We start from the raw sequence: 22863 nt of genomic DNA on the forward strand, positions 1-22863 counted from the left end.
AATATAATTACTAATTATATCAAATTATCAAACGAAAAGATAAATTATAAAATTTAATATGAGAATTTCATTAAATTCTGCTACCCACTATTTGGGAAATATTGAAGTATAATATTACAGTGGAATTAAAATATGTATAAAACTTAATTTTTCAGTATTCTTCTGTGCTTAGAAAATATATAGCCCTTAACTTATTGGTTAAAATTAATCCCTTAAACAACAAGATAATTTAGTACGAGTTGTTGACCAATTGAATTGATCCTAACCTAACCTAGTGGTTTGAAATATTATCTTAAAGTTTCATAAACATACCGATCTTTAACAAAATGGCATTTTACATTATAATTTATAATGTATAATATATAATTCTAACAATACAATGAGTTTTTTGACATATCTAAATCTTTATATTTCGCTGTGTACATAAATATGTAACTTACTCTTGACCCAGGTGCCAGGTCGTCAACACATTTAGTATTCGACACTAGATCTTCCTCCTATAATTGTACAACTATGATCGGGACAATCAGATAATAAAATAACATATTTTAATGTTCCTATTCGTTATGAGCACATTGCATAGACGCGGTATAATTTATGTTGTATGGCATAATGTTTATACGTCATTGATAAAAAGTGATACAAATAATGTTGTTTCTATAGTTTATTTTGATATAGTGTTATACATAATATAATATTTACTAACGACAAATAATTATTTGTGAATTATTATTTTTTTGAAAACTTAAAGACATGTAAAGAACTCAAGACACGTGTGGGTGATTATTTGTACGTATGTAATATCTAACTATAAGTATCGAACTGTGTATATACCTTTTTACTTACTCTTAAACTTAACATAGTATTATATATTCTCATATTCGTTCTATCTGTATTAAATTTACTTATAAAGTTATAACTATTGTTATAAATCCTATAGTATTTTTACGAATAATATACGTACTTAAGGTTTTAAATTTTAATGAATGTATTGTACAAAAACAAAACTACTTTTAAATTTATTTTTATATTTTCATTATGTAAATACCATGTCAAATTATGTAGGAATGCGGGTGTTGATGTTTTTCTTAAAATTAGAATAATTAAAACCAAGTGTATAAATGTAAAACAAACAAAGATATATTTTTAATTAAAAATCTAAGATAAATGTAAATTTAACTTTGTTTACTTGTTCGTGGTGGCTTAAAACGACAAGTATTTAAGTGTAATATATAATAAATAATACTAAAATAACTGTTCAGTATTTAAGACACCTGTTCGTAGAATAACATAAAAATAATGTATGATCACAGAATCTAGTAATAGGATACATTTTATACTTATTATTATTTTTTATATTATATTATAATAAGTTGCGCGTCTTAACTTTTTTTCCGGACCTTCGGGAGTGAGACGTACGCCGTGATCTGTTGATAATTATAATAATACTGATTAGTGATTATGATGATGACCAATTAACCGCGATTCTTTTACTGGCGCTGAGATAGCGGGAAAGCTGTTTCCGGTGGCAAAGGACCACGAGAAACGGATTCGCGGTGTTTCTTTTGATGTCTAACTAACTGGTATTGTTGGCAGTACGACAACCGGCACTCGTTACACGCATACGGCTTGTCAGCGTCGTGAACGCGTTTGTGCGTGGCCAAGTTGCCCATTTGCGTGAACTGCCGGCCACAGACGTCGCACTCGAACGGTGTGTGGCCGGAGTGGACGCCGCGGACGTGCGTGCGGAGGTTTCCCACCTGTGCAAACGACTTACGGCATACTGCGCACGTGTACGGCTTTTCGCCCGTGTGCACGCGCACGTGGTTCACCAGGTTGCTAACGTGTCGGAACCGTTTGCAGCACATTTGGCATTTACGTTTGTCCGGCGCCAAGTGCTGGGCTATGAACCTCTTGGTTGGGAACATCCGCGCACACCTGTCGCATTCCAAATCCCTAGCGCACTCCAAATTCCTCTTCCTGGTGACCGATCGCCGTCGTTCCGGTGATTGTACTGGTCGCTGCAAAAGTTGTTGTGGTTCCGGTTGTTGTGGCTGATTTTGGTGATGCCACCGAATCTGTTGTGCCCTGCGAATGACGAAACGATCGTTTGATTTCCATCCCCGAATTAGTGGTGGTGATCATTGGTGGCCGGCGCAGGATTTTTTTCGTGGGGAAGGGTCATGATCCGTTTTACACAGTGGGTGTTTTAAAAAAAATTTTAAAATTATTTAATAATAATAATAATAATAATAATAATGATTTATACGACGTTATACCATATTATAAAACTTATACAAATATTTTTTTCCTGGCTATAAGTTTTAAAAATATAGTAACTAGATTTATCCAATTTATATTTCCGGTAACTTAATTTTTTTCATATTATATTTGTAAAGCTAATAATTTTACGTTGGCTAATGAAGAATGATAACTAGGGCTAGGAAAATGATGCATTGAAAATCTACAATAAAAGCATTAAAAAATTAGAAATAATGCTACAAAAAAATGTATTTTAACTATGAAAATGTTACTAAAAGATGACTTTAGAATATAAAAGTTCAGCTGAAAATAATTTTTAAAATCGAAAAATAACTTATTAATGAACAAGTTTTTGTATATTGTTTTGAACTAATTCTTAAAACACCTAATACAATTTAGTTTTCAAATTACAGTTTATTTGAACTCAATAACGTATGAAATGGATTTTGTATTTGATTAACTATGTCCTGGAGTGCTATGAAAAAAATGCAAATGCTACACAAATTCCTAGCCTTAATGATGATCATTGACCGTGAAATATAATTGTTGACTCTTTATAAAAATACCTTTCTTCACAAACATTAGAATTTTTATATTTTAAATATTTAAGTTAGTATTTAATGTTGTTCCCATTGTCTATTTCCTTTGTTTGTAATCAGTTAATAAAATCCATGTGTATTATTGGGGTTTTCATTGAACTCTTCTAATGAAATATTTAATATAGATATAAAATTTTTAAGCAAATTAATTACAAAAAAATTATAAATGTATCTTTTAATTTGAAGACCCTTTTGCTCGGTTGCTCCCTCACCTTCTTAGTGTAGCTCTGATTGTACTGTATTATTATATAATATACTGTTTATATTATAATAATCAAAAATTGCAAATAGAGATTTCATTTAGTAAATATTTTTGATACATTTTTTATTTAATATTGTTCGTCGGCGTTTTTTGATTACGTAGAGATAATAAAATAAAAATTAAATAGTAAAAAAAGTGAGTCAGTATACTATTTTTACTAGGTACCGAAAAACAACGTTTAGTGTTAAAGTAGAAAAGACGTAAACCTCCTTATAATATATACACACAAAGATAGACCCTTACATAAAATTGTTAACTTTTACTGTTATTTAGAGCTATCTCTTTTAATGTAACAAATTCACACAATTGATTGAGAATTTTTTTAAGCGTAGCATTAGGGATTTTCGAATTCTTGAAATATTTAAGAGATATTTACAATACATTAAAAAAATATTTATTTACAAAATCTGGATTTTTTTATTTGCCACCCAATAGTGCATTGGCTTCGTTCTCTTAATACGATCATAGGTGTGCGTAGATTTGATCTTTGGGAGATATCTACAATAATTTTGAGCCTTTTTAATTAATAGTTTTTCTTGAATCTATTGTGTAATTCTAAGATAGTTTCAATATTTTTTTTTGAATTTTGTTTAATATCTAGGCTGTTATATTATAAGTTTTTTCGCGTAAATTTAAAATATTTAAAAAAAATTACATTTTATTTTAATAACATCAGTTTTAATACGTCCCCCTTCTTCTGCTTTAAATTTTATAACTCCAATTAAAAAATGTCGAGAGGAGGGGTGTCAATGCGCGCCTATGAGTCCGATCCTGCATGTAACAAAATATATTTTACTATTATATTTTTGGTATTGTTATTAAGCATAAATTGTTAGCTACAAGTATTTTTTTTTCTATATCCAAATGAATAAATTTATAGCAGTATTATTAGTCCAATAATACTAATAATATTAATTCAAATAAACATATTTTTGTCTATATACTTGCAAAACGGTTGCCCTAAAACTCTCATAGTACTTACTTTAGATTCCCAAATGCTTTAGTAAAAAGTTAACATGAAATATCAAAAAACTAAACGTCTATATCTTATAATAAATATAAAAATGATAAATATCATGTTATGGTTGAACACAGGTTTTCCAAATTAATAATCTATTAAATAAAAATAAATTTGAAATCTAACAAAAATAGAGGATCATAAAACAAACATCTTGTTAAATAAATAAATCGTACAATTAGCTTAAAAATGTTTAGTAAAATAATAATTTCCTTGCTAGTGTATTGAAATATTATAACACTTACTGGCCGTTAGACATCTCAATCTGTCGTGGTAATGATTTGGATTTCTTCGAACAACGCTATCCTGAAGAGGTGGAATGTCGACTCAGACGTTTCGCTACGTCCGCTAGGTGAAACTCATGACTACAATATGTGAGCTGAGTACGTTTGGTTTAAATTTATAATGGTCTGCAGACAGAGGATCGTGCTCAGCTGTTTATCAGTAATTACAAATTTATTAGACTTTACCCCGCTACAGGAACCGATTTATACTTTATTGTCTTTATCAATATAATAATAAATTATTATATCTACCGCATCGATTTATTTCTATTTTAGTCTCTATTCTGTTGGTAATCATCGGGATGTTTTTAGATATAATAATAATAAATAGATTATTGCGGATAGCGCTGCCTTTTGGTGTAATAATATATTATATTATTATGTTATTAATTTGTTACCATTATATGTCGATCGTCAAAAATGCTAAATTATTACTCGTTATCGACAATGAAGAGTAATACTATTATATACATAAATAATTTGTAATCAGTCACTTAAAAACAAACAGTAGGTTAGGTTTTATTGGTCGTATCTTATGGTATAATCGATAGATCTATTTTATCCGATCTTAATTGTGTTATTATTATTTATTTTCTATTTATTTTTTTTTTTGTGGACATACTATAAAATAAAAAATAAAAATAATACTTATTCTCATTTTCAAAAGGAAACAAACAAAAAATTGTTATGGTTAACTTAAGATTGTACTAATCTAACGTTTGGTGTCGTTCAAAAAGTCATAAGTAAAACTAATATTAAACAATTTTATGTTATCTATACAATCCGTTATCCATTATTTTAACGTAAAAATATAATATGGATACACCCATATAATGATTAATCATAAATGACACTTCTACCCGCATTTTGTTAATTCTCGTTTTGATATTTATTTCGTTAATTACAACGATTCTGTATTATGTATTATGTAATATTAAATAGTTAAATTTAGAATTATTTAGTATAAGTATATTATAACTAATAGACATGCAATATGAAATATAAATTTTTAAATCAACTCTTAGGTATTGGTACATTTACATTCTAACAGTTTAATAAGCAATAATATGGAAAATAGTAAATACAATTTCGTCAATGTTTATCATATTAATCTATTAGATACAGTCAATACAGTCGACAATAGATATGAAGAAACTTGGTTTTAACTGTTTTAAGCGATTAATTAATATATTTTATTTTTTTCATTTATTTTTTTTAAGTTTAGAATATATATCTCGTCATATCAACTGCCGTAATCTATTTTCATTAGTTTTTTTATTCTAAACACGTTTGTTATTAATTAGGTATATAATATAGCAACAATAAATCGCTTTTTCTTACTAAAATACTAATTGACAAAATTAACAAATTTTAAGTTATATCATGAACCATAGCTCCATAGCCAAAGTTGCTACAGCATGAGATGAAAAACCCATGTTAGTTTTACATCTTACAATTATATACATGCATATATACATTTACTTTATATATATTTAACATAAATTCAAGACTTATTACTAATATTTATAGTGAAATAATAGGCTGTCCTTGTCCTCAAAGCTCAACTAGGTTTGTAACGTTTATGTATACAGTACATATATAAGACGATTTTAGTTTAAAACTTCTTCATATACAAAAGAATTACATGGTTATATAAAAATATTTTAGAATACTGTTGAGAGATGTAGTAATCCTCTTTCCCTTGGAGAAATTGGAAATGGATCAACATTAATTTATAAATTTATAATGCATTTACAGTAATACAGTATTACAACTATGACTTAAATGCAAATGATTTTGGGTTGTCTGATTTAAACATATCTATTTATATATTTATTATTTGTTTTAGGTGTTCTTTCTTCAGCGCTCAATGAACTGACGGCAAAGGTCAACAATGAACTGGCACTCAACGAGGGTGTAATGAAGTTCAATGCATTTATTTTCGGCCTGTTAAAGTGAGCATCGATAAAACTTAAAAACGAAACGTATTATCGTAAAAAAAAAATATCTTAATATTGTAATATGTAATATATTCGTTTTAGTGTTGGAGGCTTGGACGCTTGGTTGAGCTATATGAGAACTCGCGAATCTGTATGGCAAAAATACTATAACCGGAACGCGCTATTTGTCCGCGCCAATTTTGGGTGCACCTTACACAGGGATCTCGTGGATCGTTTGATTGCTTCCGCCAGACCTTTGGCCAAGTACAGGCCCGCTTTCGATCCATTGTACGAATGTCGAAAACTCCACGAAAGCTTATCCAACATAAACGCAAGTGTTTTCTGCCAACCAATTTTCGTATAATTTGTGTATTTCTTTTTATCGTAAGCCAACAACGCAATTTTATAAAACTTTTTTTGGAAATGTGATTTTGGTAATTTATCATAATTATTAATGGAATTATTTTAACATTAGCGTTTTGTTTATATGGTTTTCAAATATGTTACTAACGAATTATTATTGTTTTTTTTCTCCTGAAATTGATCTGAAATGATTCCACACAACACGATTGATGAAAAAAAAGCCTAAATCAAATTTACTTAAAATTTTATTGAAGTACATTTAATTCTTTATACATTATTGTTGGTCAGCGATAAAAAAATAAAATATTACTATATTGTCTTCAATGCATACAAGTATCAGGGGCGTAATTAAAGGGTAATGAGTGAGCAAGCACGTATACAAAATACAATTTCAGGGGGGTTACAAAATATAGCAATACAAATTGTACCACAATATAATAAAAAAATTTATTCCTCGTTACTCGAAATTATTTCATGGGGTTTATCCCCCCCCCTACCCGTAAAAGTGCCTGTGAGTGGGATAGATCACTCCAAAACCTTATTTTACTAATAAAATACCCCGAGGGCCCGAGAAAAATCTCTAATTACGCCACTGACAAGAGTATATTGTTTCGTAAATAACGTTCGTATTTTTTGTTTCAAAAATAAACACAGAACCGGACGTCGTGGTTACTGAAAAAAACCGCGCGGACGTTGGAAAACGAAACTTCCAGGCCTAGGTCGTACGTCGATTCAGCCGCTAAAACAACGGTAGACGTCGCGGGTACGGCTAGCAAACGTTGGAGTGGCGTGCACATGGGTTCTAAGCTGGCAACGGCCTTCGAACGGCTGGACAATATTGACGAGAGGATCCAGTGAGTGTAGTATATATACTAAAATATAAGAATAATCGTTTAAACAGTTTAAACTAAGAATAAAATATAATGTAATACTAGGAAAGTGAAAGTATAACATTTTAAGAAAAGTTAAGTTTTAATTTTTACATCAGAACCTCAATATAAATTTTTGCGTGAAGACGTATTTTTAACAAATAAAATAACATTTTAACAGTGAAACTTAATTGCTTATTTCAAAACAATTCAAATTTAAATTTTAAAATAATTAAAACAACGGATTTTATAACGATATTTAACTTTTTTCTAGCCTTATAATAGTAATAAGACAATTCAGTTTAGGTGCAACGACATGGTGAGAAGGAGAGGTCAATGATTTGATTATTAGATATTTAAAGTTTTTCCATTCTCGCGATTACTTCTAAATTATAGTATATAGTGCCATGAAATGTTTAGACATTTCTGATCTTTTCAAACTTCAATTCCTCTCCTGTCTCTTTTATATGATTCGGTTTGCATAATTTGTATGGCTGATATGTTCGTAACAGACCGGAAACGACCGAGCTTTGCCACAGTAGCAGTGACGGCATCAAGGAGACGCCCGTGAAAGGACAGCGGTTCAGACGGCTTCAGATGAAATGGGAGCTGCTTAGCACCAAGGACCTGACGTTAGACACCCCTGATTTTGATGGACCTCGGGGCGAGTCGACGAGCGCTAGGTATTTATATTGTAATACATTTTTTACCTGCTACTGGCGTACTGATTAGTGTATACCTAGTAACTACATATTGATAATGAATAATGATATAAATGCTACACTGATGTTTGGATTTTTGAACAATTGTTTAATATTTTCATTACGTTTTAATAGTATTAACTATCAACTACGTTTTTGATAAATTCATTGTTGAACTGCGTTAAACACACATATTAAAATCTTATCGTGGACTTGTCAAACCTTCAATAGTATTATCCTCTACAATTTTTTAATAGGTTAATTTTTCTAAAATTACACAAAAATCATAAAAACTGATTTTACTTGAATGTTTTTTTATAAATTATGTTGCTTGTGAGTCTTAGACAGAAAATAAATATTGTGCTGAAGGAGATGCCAAACTCGTGTAATAACATAAAAACTTAAAAAGCATATTTATGCATCAAAAGCAGTTGTCAAAGTCAAACTGCTATCTATTAAAAAAATGTTTAATCGAATCATCGATTTCGCCCTACACAGGAGAGCCGCTGTCAAGTCACGCATACCACGGCCAGTTTTATCGCCGGTCCAACAACCTGGTCCCGATGCATTCAGCAACAGTAAGCGTCCGATGACGGCCACTTACAGAGCCGATTCCCCGACATCACCGTCTGGCAATACCAACAATAAAATCGAACACACTTCTAACAGGTCGGTGTACACCACTATTATACTCGCCTACTATATAACGTACATTACTTATTTGGCGATTTTAAATTCTGTGATAGGTTGGGGAGGGATTGTATAATTTAATCAATTGTATAAACAGCGGAGTAGCGTGAAACTTAGTGGTTCTAGAGCTTATAGATGACGGAGGTTTTATTAAGCTAATAAATAATAAAATAATAATAATAATTTAAATAACTTACTAATTATAAATATATTTAAAATAATAGAATTGTAAACATAAAAAGGAATTTTTCAAACATTTGTTTGATTTAAAATTATATTATTATGTGCCCAAAGTAATGCTCAATAACATAGATATTCAAATTTTGAATATAAGCATACATTTGTATAATTTTAACCTTTTCCCGTCGCCCGCAGTTTATATCGCTTCTCCTTAAATAGTTAAAAAAAATCTAAATAATTGAAAATTAAAGTCCTTAAGTATACTTAAAAGTGCCAAAAATCAGTATAAGAATAAATTTATTATTAAAAAGGTAAAAATGGAGGTGAGCTTCAAGCTCGCGGTAAATCTTTCTATATTTAGTGTATTTAATTGTGAACTAATATCTTAATTTTCAATTTAGAATCTAAAACCACGTTGTGGTTAAATTTTTAAAATAATTATATAATATTATTTAAAAAAAACTGACCATTTTTATAATTTAGGGTTAATAATATGCGGATTTTTTTGTGTAATTAATTTTAATTTTTTGGATTTTTTAAACGAATGATGGTCATTCTATTACAAACTTCGAAGACCCTATAGTATTATTATCATTTACCGACTTTGACTGTTTCTCTGAATTTTCAGAATTAGAAAACCGCCGCCAGCGTCCGCTTCGAAAGCTACACGACCCAGCAGCTTATCGCATAGGACGACGACGACGACGACCTGTAGGGGGGAGCCCGTTCGTTACGTGCGGACCCTTTCACACCGGCTGTCGGCCGACAACGGACATTTGTCTTTCAACGAAGGAGAGAAGTTGCAGCTCGTCCTGGACGTGGACGACAAATGGATACTTTGTTGTCGCGGTGCGCGCAAAGGTCTCGTGCCCAGGTCATCCGTACTGATGGTTTCTAAGTGAGACTCACCGGTGGTTGTCGTGTATAGTGGCCGCCCGGCACATTCCGCAATGATATTATTATAATAATCGACTTTGATTATAATTGCGCGTTTAATTTATCGTCTATTAATATGTTTCTCTTTCGTTTTTAATGGTCTCATTTTCCTTGTATTTTGTGTTTATTTCCGTGTATAGAGTACTACTACGATAATATTATGTATATTTTTTTTGTTTTTGTTTAATATGTTTTGCAAACTATTACATTAATATTGACCGACGGTTCGTGATTATGGGATAGTGTTATGATGTTGTGTGCATATCATAATAATATAGGCGTCCAAGCGCAATCGTCGATTTGCTGCTTTGTTTGTTTTTCTTGATTATTTTTTTGTTTTGTTTTTTTATTCTTAACAATTTACACCAGTCTTTTTTTTCTTTTTACGAAATGAAATTCGCACTTTACAAAAAATAAAACTATTATCCGCAGTCGCACTTATGTGGGGGGACGTGTCGTTAGGTGCTTTTTATGATATGTTGTCGTGTTGTGTTGTTCTTGTGCACTGTGAAAAATTAATTTTTATGTTCTTATAAATCATGCAAATATTTGTTATTCAAACACATAGCCCTTCTTGTAATTTTAACTAAATTTCTTATACATACCTAATAAGTAATAGGTATGTATATATTAATATATATTCTAGTTACAAGAGTCGATGCCTTATTTATAATGCTTATTTACAAGAAAACTACTTTTTGTAATAAAAAAAAAAAAAAGTAAAAGTATTACTATTACATTAATACTTAGATTATAGAACATATCTTTTATTTTTACAACATTTTTCTACTATTGTTTTGTTTTGTTTTTTAAATTTTAATTGACGTTGAGACCTTGTTTGTTCGGCTCTTGCGCAACAGATATGAACAAAAAAGGTCTCAACATGTGTGTCGAATGACCCATGTCCTATATACTGGACGTCGTATGTCTTACTATCCACTGTGCTCTTGTATATCCCCAAGCTTAATATTTGAAAATAATTATTCCTTCATTTAAGCAAAAAAATAGCTTTGATTAATATTATGTTGCTTTATATAAGTATAAGGTTTATGATATCTTATTATGTTGTAAATTATCATTTTTTTTTTATTTCTATCATATTTCAGTTTATAGACTTTAATCATAGGTCCTTTAAGATTTTATTTTTGTTATTTTTTGTTTAATTAAACAAATAAGACTGCTTTTAAACACTTGGTATTTTTATTTTATTTGTGTATTTTGTTATTATTTACCGTACATCTAAACATTAAAATTATATGAACAGAGTATCAGCATCAATTAAATATAATATTCTACATTATGTCCCAGTTTTCCAATGTTAAAGTATAACATATTTAAAAAAATATATATTAATATATTTTAAATTATAATACATAATAATATAATACTTAATGTTATATTAAAACTAAACATTAATCACTTCATATTAAGTATAACATTATTATTACAAACTTGATGATTGTATGTTTGTTAAAATTATATTAATCGTAATCAATAGTGCAACAATGTGCCATGATTGAAAAAAGTTTGAAACAGAAACGTTTACTAAACATTTTATTATGTTTATATGATTATACCGATTATTGAGCAATACATGTATAAATAGATGACATGTGTCTGTTGGAATAAAAAAATAAAGATAAATAAATAACATAATTTTTTATCATTTATAAACAACCAGGTGGTTACAAACTCGAAGCGCTCTATCTCTGAAGTTGTGTTTTATTTTTGCTCATGTTTAAACATGTTTGAAACTAGTATTAGTTTAAAACTTTTTTGTAAATTATTTCTATATAAAAATCGCATGGTATATTTGCATAACAGAAAGTAGGATAGTAGATAACTTTGATGTGCTTACATTATTTTTGTCTTTACAGCTAGTAAGATGAACAGTCGTGTATCTATGAATTTTAAATGGCAGGGGGGGGGGTGTTATTTAAAATTAATAATTTTACTTTATTTTACAAATGCATTACAAGTGAATAGATAATGGTTTATGAAAAAAATTTAAATATTATTATTATCAGTCTTGTAAATTAATAAAATTATGATGTACTTCATTTGGATCAATGTTGAGTAGAAATTACTACTAGGTTTTCATTTGTTGCCAAGCATTACTATAACAGTACCTACCTAATAATAGTTATTAAATATTTAATTTATTGGTATACAAATATAATATTATGTAAATAATATAATTACAGACACAATATTGTGTGGGGTATAATTCTTTTTGCAGAACGTCTTATGTATTCATCACATTTTTTATTGTTCATACTTATTATTCATTAGTCTGAAGAATGAAAAGAAATTATTTATGTTCAAATCTTAATTTTCATTTTATATAATTCATCCTGATTCTTACTTGCAGTTAAAATAATAAAAAGCTGTAATCCTAAAATGCTTTATTGTGTTCACGGTTCTTTGCGTTTATTAATGAATTGTTAATAAAAATGGGCTTAAAACTTTTTTATAACCTCATATTTATTGTGCCAAGCAGCCAATTTCAGTATAATCATTGACCATCTAACATCTTTAAATAAATACAGATTTCAGAGTATAATCCATATCAATATTTTATATTACAATTGTATATTATACAACCAGGGATGGGCAAGATAATTGAAAAACAATTTTTGGATACCAGTTAACAAATTCATTTTCATAAAGATACTAGGTATTTATTTGATATTACTTATTATATTTTAAATAATTAATTGTATTTGTATAACAAATAAAATTGTATGTCTATACAACTTACACAAAATCATTATCTGTCAGTGTTCAATGATGAAATATTTAGTTTTATAAGCAGACCCTTACTATAAAGGTGTTTAACAATTAATGTTGTGATTCTATCAATTCTATGGAAATAATAACACAAAGCAAATTAAAAATTGTTTTGGGATAATTTTTTTTTTTTGATTAATTGAAATACATACACGTATATATATATATACATAACCTTACTTGTGATCTTTTAGCAAAAATAGAAAAAACGATATAAGACACATTCAATGAATGTCCAAAGATACTTGGTAGAAATGTATTTAAGATATGCATAACTTGTTTATAGCTGTAGGTTAAAATACTTTTTATGTATGCACAATCTAGTATGTCCACTTAAAGATTTAAAAATGAATAATTTACAATCAGTTAAGTGCCATATTAATTTCTTATAATTTTATAATAAATACAATTCATTTTTTGAACGAGGTGAGGATTAAATTAATGTGGTCTTTTTTAAATGTTATATTATACTGTGGACACTAAATATGTATTGTACCTACTAATGGTTAAAAAATTCAGTATGAAATATGTAAGTAATAATTATTACATAAAATATAAAATGAAAATACAATGCTTACATTGGTAAGATTTGTATGTTAATTTATAGATTAATTTTTAAGCTGCAGGTAAGATAAAATACTGTCTATTATCTAAAAATTATAAGAATAATTTAAAAGTTTTAAGTATCCTTAAGGATATGAAAATAATGAAGTCTATCATAAATAAATTAACTGTAAAAAATGTGTTCAAAGGGTAATATGATTTAAGAAGATAATTTTTTTCCATGTTTACATAATAATAAAACCATTAACACTTTCCAATGCTGCCCATGAATTCTAACTAAAACTAATCATTACAATTAAATTTAAAATTTATTGTCTATAGCCTATGTAAGTTGCAGAGTTTATTAAAATAATGACTTAATTATAGCCGATACAATTATATTATTTGTTTCTGATACGTAAATGTGTAGTGGGCCTGTTGACATATTTAAGCGCCAGCAGTATTGTATTATTGAAAGCGTTAAGAAATTCACTGCACTTTTCTCCATATTGTTTGACATGAGTTACACAAATCATTATGTTATAATTTGTGACAACACCTTTTATCATGCAAAAGCTCTACTTTTGAAGGGAACCAATTTATGGGTACACAATAAAATTATTTATGTAGAAGACAAGTGTTCTTCTAATTAAAATAAGCCACAATTCTAAATTGTTGCATTAATAATAATAAAAAAAAAATAAAGAATCTCAATTAAAATTTACTTATTCTTAACAATATTCTTGTCATATGGAACGTTTGAATAGACAAGAGCAACTTATTAAGAAATTACAAAATACTGTACAGTCCCTTTGATCTGGACTTGATAGGACAGAATTCTATCCAGATTAAAAGTAATGACGTTTTTTTATAATAGATTGATATTGATATAAATCATTTTTATATAATATTTATGTGTATGTATATACAAATAAATACTAAAGTACAAAATATAAATTATCCGACTAGCGATGACCGGATAAATGAGACTACTGTATTATACATTTTAATTAAAAACTTGGAAATACTTTTATAATGTAAAGATATAATATTATATTTAGTAAAATGTACATATTTAGAAAATATTCTATTCCAAATTACAAATTAAACAAAGAAATATAATAAATAGTAATAATGCTATATTAACTGTATGAAATTATAATTTTTTATTTGTACACGTATTTAACGAAACACACCACATTATGGACCAGCAGATGATTTAAAAGGTAGCAGGAATATTTTGCTTTTCAAATTCAGCTCTGTAAAATATAATAAAAATGTGTTAAAAATAAATAATAATAAAACAAAAGCATTTAAAATCAAGTGTTTAATAATGGAAAAAACATAGAAAACTATTAAACACCATCAGATTTGAAATGTTTTTTAATAATAAGCATACAATATAAACTGAAAATAGTTTTCCATTTATAAAAATCATTAGTATCAAGTATATTATTATGCAATACAGTAAATTTTTTAATTTATAAATTAATTTTTTTTTTATAGAACTAAAATAATAACCATAATTTATATTAACTATTTTACTATATACTTACTATCCTAAAATAGTTGGATCAAAATAAATACTAAATTTTTAATACAATACAATATGAATTAATATACTATAATTGTCAGTCATATTTACCTTAATTGAACACTGAAGTCATCCTCGACATTGTCATCGTCCCAATTATCTTCCCAAACATTAGCCTCTTTATCTTCTTCATCTTGGCTAGTCCATTCTTAAAATAAAAATAATAATAAATATTTAATAGTCAGTTTTCAATTATTATGAAGATATTAACATAAATTCATTACCAAAAGTAATGAATGGTTTACCTTCTACTGGGAACTCTTCGAATTCATCGTCTTCTTCCAACAGACCTATGTCCAAGGTATTCTTTTGCTTATCTCCGTCGGATTTGGGTTCGGTAGATTTACCCATGGTTTATGAATAAAAGGTTGACTGTTGGACAGAAAATTTAAATTATTAATTTTCAATGTTTTCGCTTCTTTAGAGCAATTATTAATGAATTTACGAACATAAAAGATAATGACTAATGAGATAACTGACTAGTGAAATTTTAAGTTTGTTTTTGTTTTACACTCCAATGAAATTTAACAGTCATGCCTCTAACCTTAAAATACATTTTTATTGGTGTCCAAAATTGTTGTTGTTAATATCACAGATGATAATATTATCAGTGTTGAAACCTTAAACCTATTGATTGATTTATTAATAAAATAATAAGTTAATTAGTTAATTATTTATTTTTATTAACTAATCAATATTTAATCCCATTAATCTAAGAACGTGAGCTGAAATATTATTTCACTTGATCGGTTACGGAAGAGTTGTTCGATCTTATTATCTAGGGTCGTGGATTTCACGAAGTATGCAGTGGCAGCGCGGCGAATGTTGAGCATCACTATTCATTATTCATAACTTCTTCAGTGTGGTCAAGTATTTCGATGCTTAGTCATGGCAGGAAAACTGCAACCAATGTTTTCTCACCCATGACCTTTTTTTATCTGAAACTATAATCAATAATAAATCCCGAGAAAAACTGTATACTATTTAATAATAAAAACACAAATAATAATATTTATATTAAAGTGAACGTTTAAGTTCATAATGTTTTTCCTTTCTCCTCGTTAATTGAACATGTAATTTATTGTAAATAGTAATTTAATATCGTAACGATGAAGTCCAGCGAAGTAGACGTGGTCAAGATGATCGATGCTAACAAAATGCGGAAGGAGAAAAAGTTGTCGGTAAGTTCTATCAATAGCAGTCCGGCTTCGGACTTGAAACCTCGAGTGGTGACTGTCAAGCAACATGATTCAAAAAAACTGTACACGCCGACTGCTAAAAAAGAAAATACAAAAAAAATTGTTCAAGATGCAACAAAGGAAATTCAAAACTGCAATGATAGTTCTGAATGGCGCCTAGATTTGAGTAAATCAGGATTGACCAAAGTGCCAATAACCATTAGGGATGCTACACAATTGACTGAATTGTATCTGTATGGTAATAAATTGATCACTTTGCCGTCTGAAATTGGATGTCTGACCAACTTGCAGACTTTAGCACTCAGTGAAAACTCTCTGACCTGTCTACCGGATTCGCTAGCTAATCTTACTAGTCTTAAAGTCTTAGACTTAAGGCACAACAAACTTACTGAAGTACCAGATGTTGTCTATAAGTTGGATACATTAACTACACTGTTTTTGCGCTTCAATCGTATACGTACAGTGAGTGATGACATTAGTAAATTAGTCAATCTAGTCATGCTCAGCTTACGAGAAAATAAAATTAAAGAACTGTCATCTGGTATTGGTAAACTGGAAAGATTAATTACATTTGATGTGTCACATAATCATTTGGAACATTTACCAGAAGAGATAGGAAATTGTATACAATTGTCTACATTAGACCTTCAACATAATGAACTTGTCGACATTCCTGAAACTATTGGCAATCTTACACTTCTGACACGTTTAGGGTTAAGATACAACAGATTGAAAATTTTACCGAATTCATTGAGTAATTGTAATCGAATGGATGAATTTAATGTAGAAGGTAACATGCTAAGTTGTTTGCCTGATGGTCTACTTGTTAACTTAAAAGAAATGAACAGTATAACACTAGCTAGAAATAGTTTCACAGCATATCCTACTGGAGGGCCTGCACAATTTATTGCTGTAGACTCAATTAATTTTGAACATAACAAAATTGATAAAATACCCTATGGGATATTTTCCAAAGCTAATTACCTAACAAAATTAAATATGAAAGATAATGCCTTGACATCACTGCCATTAGATGTTGGTTCTTGGACCAATATGGTGGAGCTAAATGTTGCAACAAACATGATTACCAAATTGCCTGATGACATACAATATCTTCAATCATTGGAGGTGTTGATCTTATCCAACAATCTATTGAAAAGACTGCCAGCTACCATAGGAAATCTTCAAAAACTCAGAGTGCTTGATCTTGAAGAAAACAAACTAGAAACATTACCTCAGGAAATTGGTTATTTGCGAGAACTGCAAAAATTAATTTTACAATCAAACCAATTGCTATCTCTACCTCGAGCAATTGGTCATCTCACAAATCTGGCATACCTTAGTGTCGGTGAAAACAAGCTTAGTACATTACCTGAAGAAATTGGTACACTGGAAAATTTGGAGGCACTTTACATTAATGACAACCAAAGTCTTCATCATTTGCCATTTGAACTTGCCTTGTGTTCCAAATTGCAGTTGTTGGGAATTGAAAATTGTCCATTGAGTCAACTTGGAGATGCAGTCAAAGGAGGTCCATCTTTAGTAATGACTTATCTCAAGGTAAATGGCCCATACCGTACTCTGTGAAATCTTTTAAACTGGTGTGGTATTTCCATTTGATATCTCTAACACAATATTGCAGTGAGTCTAATAGAAGTTTGTTAATATTTGTTATTGTGTTTAAAAGGTTTATTTTAACACAGATATTGAAACTATTTTAATGGATCACTATACAGTATTGTGAATTATACTTTGACTTCCATTATGAAACCAAGTAGGAAAAAATGTATTTTTAATTCTTGGGGTTTTTGGTAGGAATAATATTATGTTCTTATAAGTTGCATCAAACATGCGTAAGTATTTGAAATCAGAGGTGTTAATAATTTCTTTCTAGAGAAATTATTTTAAGATGAGAGTTTATAAATAAGTGATATGTTTTATTAAATAATTTTTCAAGAAATATTTATTAAACGATACATAATAGGTATATAGGTACCTATTTTATTTGTGTACAATAATATTATAACTTAAAATAAAGTATGTATTAAATATTAAGTTAAAATTTTTATTTGTTAATGATGAATGTATGGACTTGACCGATTATTTTCAGTATTTTATTAATTAAATTTAATAACTTTATATAAGCATTCGATAAATAGCAATTTTGGAAGTACAGTTAAATATAACTACCTATTCTATATGTTGTCACAATTTATTTAGAGTTAAACACATTTATCAAAAGATAAATACGTAGATAATACATTATGCTTTAATTAATAATTATTATTCTTATACTTTAAATTTTAAATTATAAATTGTCAGTATATTTACATAGATTTATATTTCATAATACCAAAAAAAAATTTACAATTATGCGAGTTTTAGAATTTAAGATGATAATATTGATTCCATGATATTTCATTATAAACTCTCATCAGATTCTGAAATTTGATATCATATTTTAGATAATGCGTATTTTATATTATCATAAAGTTATTAAAATTATTTACCGAACTACTAGGAAATTCAATATAAAATAAACTTTATAACAATATCCATTGTTTTATTCAGCATGTCAACTGGAAATTTCACCACAATCCCAAAATTGTATTTAAACCATGAATATCAGTGTGTTAAAAAATTCATTAATTTGTTTAGTTATTCATAATAGGCAAATGTATAGTGTATTATTTAATATTTGTTTTAATTGAAAATTATAAATGTATATGTATTTTATGTATGTATAATATACATATATTGCGTATGTGTATATTATATATATATAATTGTTTCAACTGTTGATAAAAAATAACGTAATATTATTTTTGTGTGATAATTATTATATTATGTTAATGTTAAAAAAAAATTGAAAACTAATTTATTTGAAAACAGTTGTCATATAAATATTATGATTACAGTTTTATGACATAATATCTATTGGTTATTGATTAACCTATATAGTATTAAAGTGTAATCATAATAAAATACGAGTAAATTGTATTAGAAACATTAAAGTTCTTAGATTGGTACTTGTGTCAAAATCCACCTTTTGAGCTTGTACTACTTATAAAATTGTTTTTGTCATTATTTGTGCAATATAATGAATTTTATTTTAAACTCAATTTTGTTTTTTATACTATTCACCTAACGGCTCTTTTTTAAATCATGGAAATTTTTTTGTCGCGAGGTATAAAATAATATTTATAAAGTTTATTTATTTATTTTACTTAAATAAATAAATTCAATGCGTTTTTCTTTTTTGACCTGAAAAATTATTGCACTATATTTTGCGTCTATATCGTAATCTATATCATTTTACAATTCAAGATAGGTCGACCAGTTTCCTTGTTGACAATTATGTACAGCAGTTCTATTGTTGTGCTTGCCTATATACGTGCCGTATACGGATTGACAGTTTGATACATAATTTTTGACCAAGGCAACTATGATCATTTGCTTTTAGTCCAAATCCTACAGGATTTACCTAGCTGAATTGAAAAAACATCATAACTTCATGATTCATTTTTATTGAGTAAAAATATTATGAATACTATCGGTTCTTAATTTTTTTAATTGTTTATTTTAAACACAGTGTGTAATATGTACTTTTATATATTATAATATACACAACTTTGTTGTGTACCTAATCTGTAATGATTAGAATATATATAAACAGGATATATGTGTTTATATCTTAATTGATATTATTAATTTATATGTGTATATACTATATATATATATATGTGTGTGTGTATTGTTGTAATCATATGTACATCGCGACAGTGTGCGAAAATCTCACAACATCACCTTCGTTCGCGATTACCCATTTTAAATTATTATATTATTAGTTAAATTTTCAGTCTCCTATCAATTTTTTTAACAGACGACGATCGGCTAGTGATGGCCTGTCTGGCTGTCTAATCCGCTCTTTCTTCCTTTTTCCCACGACGCACTACGGACAAAAAAAAACATAGTTATATAACTATAACATAGTATGTTGTGTACCAAATTGTAATTTCCATCACCCCGGAGTAGGGCATCAGATAAAACTTTCCCCGGCGACGTCTGTTGGGAAGAACAATAATGCGGGAGATCATTGAACATTTGAACATCAATTGGTGTCTTGTCATTTGGTTAAGGTTAGTGTATATTAGTATATTAGTATCATTATGATACTGTCATGTATGTATGTATTATTATTATCATCGTATTATTACTGATTATTACCCATTATTAACGTGGACCAATTTTCTCAGTAGACATAGTTAAATAACTCAATAATACTGTTTAAACTGAGTTATAGCTATGTTAATGTAAAATATTAAATCTTTAAATTCCCATAACTCACTTTGTATAATTAAAATATTAATAAAAGCCTTAGTGATATCCTAGGTAATATTCTTACCTTTAAGTTTGATACTAATATTATAGGTCAATTGATTCTAATATTAAAGTTAACTGCATAAAATGATTCTGCTGAACTCGATTCGTAAGTTTGCGTACAATGTCCTCTTAATGCAACGAAATAAATGTAAAATAAAAAAAAATTTCTCCGACTGTTTTACGAGTAGGTACTCATGTTTTTCTACTACCAAGCAATGTATATAAATCACGTAGGAAATATAAATATGTAAGTACAGAAATGTGACGTTTTGACATCTGGAGGTTGATTTAGTTATATCTACACATGCTTCTGCAGTTATGGTCTCATAACCGCTTTAATACATGAACCGAAAAGCCAATTAAATACATGGTTATATATTATAGGTAGGTATATATTATGTAATGGTAGTACTTTGACGTAGTACTTCATAGTATTTTGACGCTCATTAGTTTTAGCAGTAGGCATTTTTAATTTTGAACTGTTTATTCAACGATATATTTCAATTTATATGTATTTTTTACTCCATAATTACATGAATTACATTTCTTTACGATTAATCAGCACTATAGTAAAATGAAAAAAAATATTGAAAACACCATACATAATAATTTTTGTTCAATCGTTCTATGTTAATCGTTTCTACTTGACAAAATAGTATTTTATACATTTTCAAATTTTGAATTTTGCCAAAATATGCAAAAATATGCAATAATCTTTAAATATGCAAAAATATGTAAAAAAAAATTTCACCATTAGCTTCAAATTATGATGATTCGTGGAGATAACTGACAAAAATCCAAAAATATTAAAAGGAAAAAAATTGCAATTACATAGAAATCCGCGCTCTAATCATAACTAATGATTAAAAATAAACAATAAACGTATTTGTAACGTAAAAAATTGCAAATAATGTTATTTGAAAAACGTTTGAGCTTTTTTGATATTCAACCAAAATTAATTGTTTTTTTTAAATCTTATAGTTATGAACAATTGAAAGTTGGCTAACCTATGTTGACAATAATTTATATTTTCCGAATTAATTTAAGGTTTATTTATAAATATTGAATTTATCTTATTATATAAAACATAAATGTTGACGCGACCCGCCGATCGCTGCGCTGCCTGTCGTTTTACGTCCGGTGGTGTGCCCCTTTTTTACGTATTTGTTTTTTTTCGAGTCGCTATCGCGTCAACGGTGACGGCCGCCGACCGACGTTCTCGGCGATTTCGTTTCGCCTTTTTTCGTTTTTGTTGCCCCGTTTCGCGATTTTCTACCCGGGGATGGTGTTTTTCGAGTAACGCGTGTCTTTTAGACGCCGTACGTGTGCCGTTTGTATGCGAATTCCGTCATCAAAGCAATCGTCATAGAGCAGAGACATTCAGTGTTGATTTACTCATGTACAATACGATATGGTTAAATTACTGTTTTTGATTCAATAAATTGCATTATATAGTTTTATTTACATTGTCTTATCCTTAGTAGCCCAAGCCTAACACCATTAGATTAATATTTTACCTCAGGTTGTGCTTGGTGGCACAGGAGTGTTTGTCGACAATATAGGTCCATTCGCACAGTACAGCGTATTAATGTACTTTTATGGAGAGTATATTATTATTTTATATCAAAAAATATAAATGATTTAAGACTATCGAGGTGAATTGTTTTATTAGAGTTAGTTAAATATTCACATTTATACAACTCCAGATAATTACATTTAATCAAATGTAAAAAAATTTACAAAAATTTCGGGCGGCCATGTTACGACATGCTCCGCTGTTATATCTAACGGAGCGGGAATTCGTCTTGCTACACCTACCTATCTTAATCATGTGGTCTATGGGGACTTAACGCTTAAACCTATCGACTACAGTTCGAGTTGTTGAATACTATCAAATCTCAAGTATTTAAACCGTTTCCGATCCATGACGAATTTTGCGTTAAGCACTGTTTTTCCTATGAAATTTGTATATTTCGTGTGTAATGAGACTTGGATATTCATATTAATTGTGTTTTTTGTGTTTGTACAGAATATTTGTTTATGTGTATGATGACATATATTTATCATCCAATATTAAATATAGTATTGGTACCTACATACATTTATTAAAAGAATTAAATATTAATGCCCACACCTATCAATATAATTACATATTATTATCAAAATACATTAAACAAATGCTTCTTAAAATATTACAATATATTTTAATTACAAATACATGTATTATGTTTAATTAGGTAGGTATCTATT

The 22863-nt window shown here is 28.5% G+C and overlaps 4 protein-coding genes across 4 annotated transcripts in view; 2 read left to right on the top strand and 2 right to left on the bottom strand.

The window, feature by feature from the left end:
* LOC113558816 overlaps positions 1 to 11307 on the top strand; it is a 28628-nt gene extending 17321 nt beyond the window's left edge. The window contains 6 exon segments of the mRNA XM_026964406.1: positions 6275 to 6380; positions 6468 to 6696; positions 7383 to 7582; positions 8110 to 8280; positions 8797 to 8967; positions 9797 to 11307. Of these exon segments, the coding sequence (XP_026820207.1) occupies positions 6275 to 6380; positions 6468 to 6696; positions 7383 to 7582; positions 8110 to 8280; positions 8797 to 8967; positions 9797 to 10070 (1151 nt within the window). The 3' untranslated portion in view covers positions 10071 to 11307.
* On the bottom strand, positions 1285 to 4505 carry LOC113558889 (zinc finger protein 551-like). Its single transcript, XM_026964498.1, has 2 exons — positions 4387 to 4505; positions 1285 to 2088 (listed from the first exon to the last, which is right to left on the bottom strand). Exons 1-2 carry the CDS (start codon positions 4398 to 4400, stop codon positions 1491 to 1493), a joined length of 612 nt encoding a protein of 203 aa, XP_026820299.1. The 5' UTR covers positions 4401 to 4505; the 3' UTR covers positions 1285 to 1490.
* A 3247-nt stretch (positions 11308 to 14554) lies between the features above and the next one.
* Positions 14555 to 15521, bottom strand: LOC113561201 (26S proteasome complex subunit SEM1-like). Its single transcript, XM_026967490.1, has 3 exons — positions 15277 to 15521; positions 15083 to 15179; positions 14555 to 14696 (listed from the first exon to the last, which is right to left on the bottom strand). Exons 1-3 carry the CDS (start codon positions 15380 to 15382, stop codon positions 14657 to 14659), a joined length of 243 nt encoding a protein of 80 aa, XP_026823291.1. The 5' UTR covers positions 15383 to 15521; the 3' UTR covers positions 14555 to 14656.
* A 329-nt stretch (positions 15522 to 15850) lies between these two features.
* LOC113561200 (leucine-rich repeat protein soc-2 homolog) lies at positions 15851 to 18331 on the top strand. The gene has a single exon (XM_026967489.2). The coding sequence runs from the start codon at positions 16141 to 16143 to the stop codon at positions 17815 to 17817; it is 1677 nt and encodes a 558-aa protein (XP_026823290.1). The 5' UTR covers positions 15851 to 16140; the 3' UTR covers positions 17818 to 18331.
* Positions 18332 to 22863: the final 4532 nt, after the last annotated feature.

This window comes from Rhopalosiphum maidis, chromosome 1 (genome assembly GCF_003676215.2).
Source record: "Rhopalosiphum maidis isolate BTI-1 chromosome 1, ASM367621v3, whole genome shotgun sequence".
Lineage (NCBI taxonomy): Eukaryota > Metazoa > Arthropoda > Insecta > Hemiptera > Aphididae > Rhopalosiphum > Rhopalosiphum maidis.

What these genes read in the sequence shown, in the direction of transcription:
- LOC113561201 (XM_026967490.1), bottom strand. Translation starts at nt 15,382, where the DNA reads ATGGGTAAATCTACCGAACCCAAATCCGACGGAGATAAGCAAAAGAAT. An exon ending in CGAAGAGTTCCCAGTAGAAG is followed by an intron (nt 15,180 to 15,276) that starts GTAAACCATTCA and finishes TTTTATTTTAAG; the next exon opens with AATGGACTAGCCAAGATGAA. An exon ending in GACTTCAGTGTTCAATTAAG is followed by an intron (nt 14,697 to 15,082) that starts GTAAATATGACT and finishes TATATTTTACAG; the next exon opens with AGCTGAATTTGAAAAGCAAA.
- LOC113561200 (XM_026967489.2), top strand. Translation starts at nt 16,141, where the DNA reads ATGAAGTCCAGCGAAGTAGACGTGGTCAAGATGATCGATGCTAACAAA.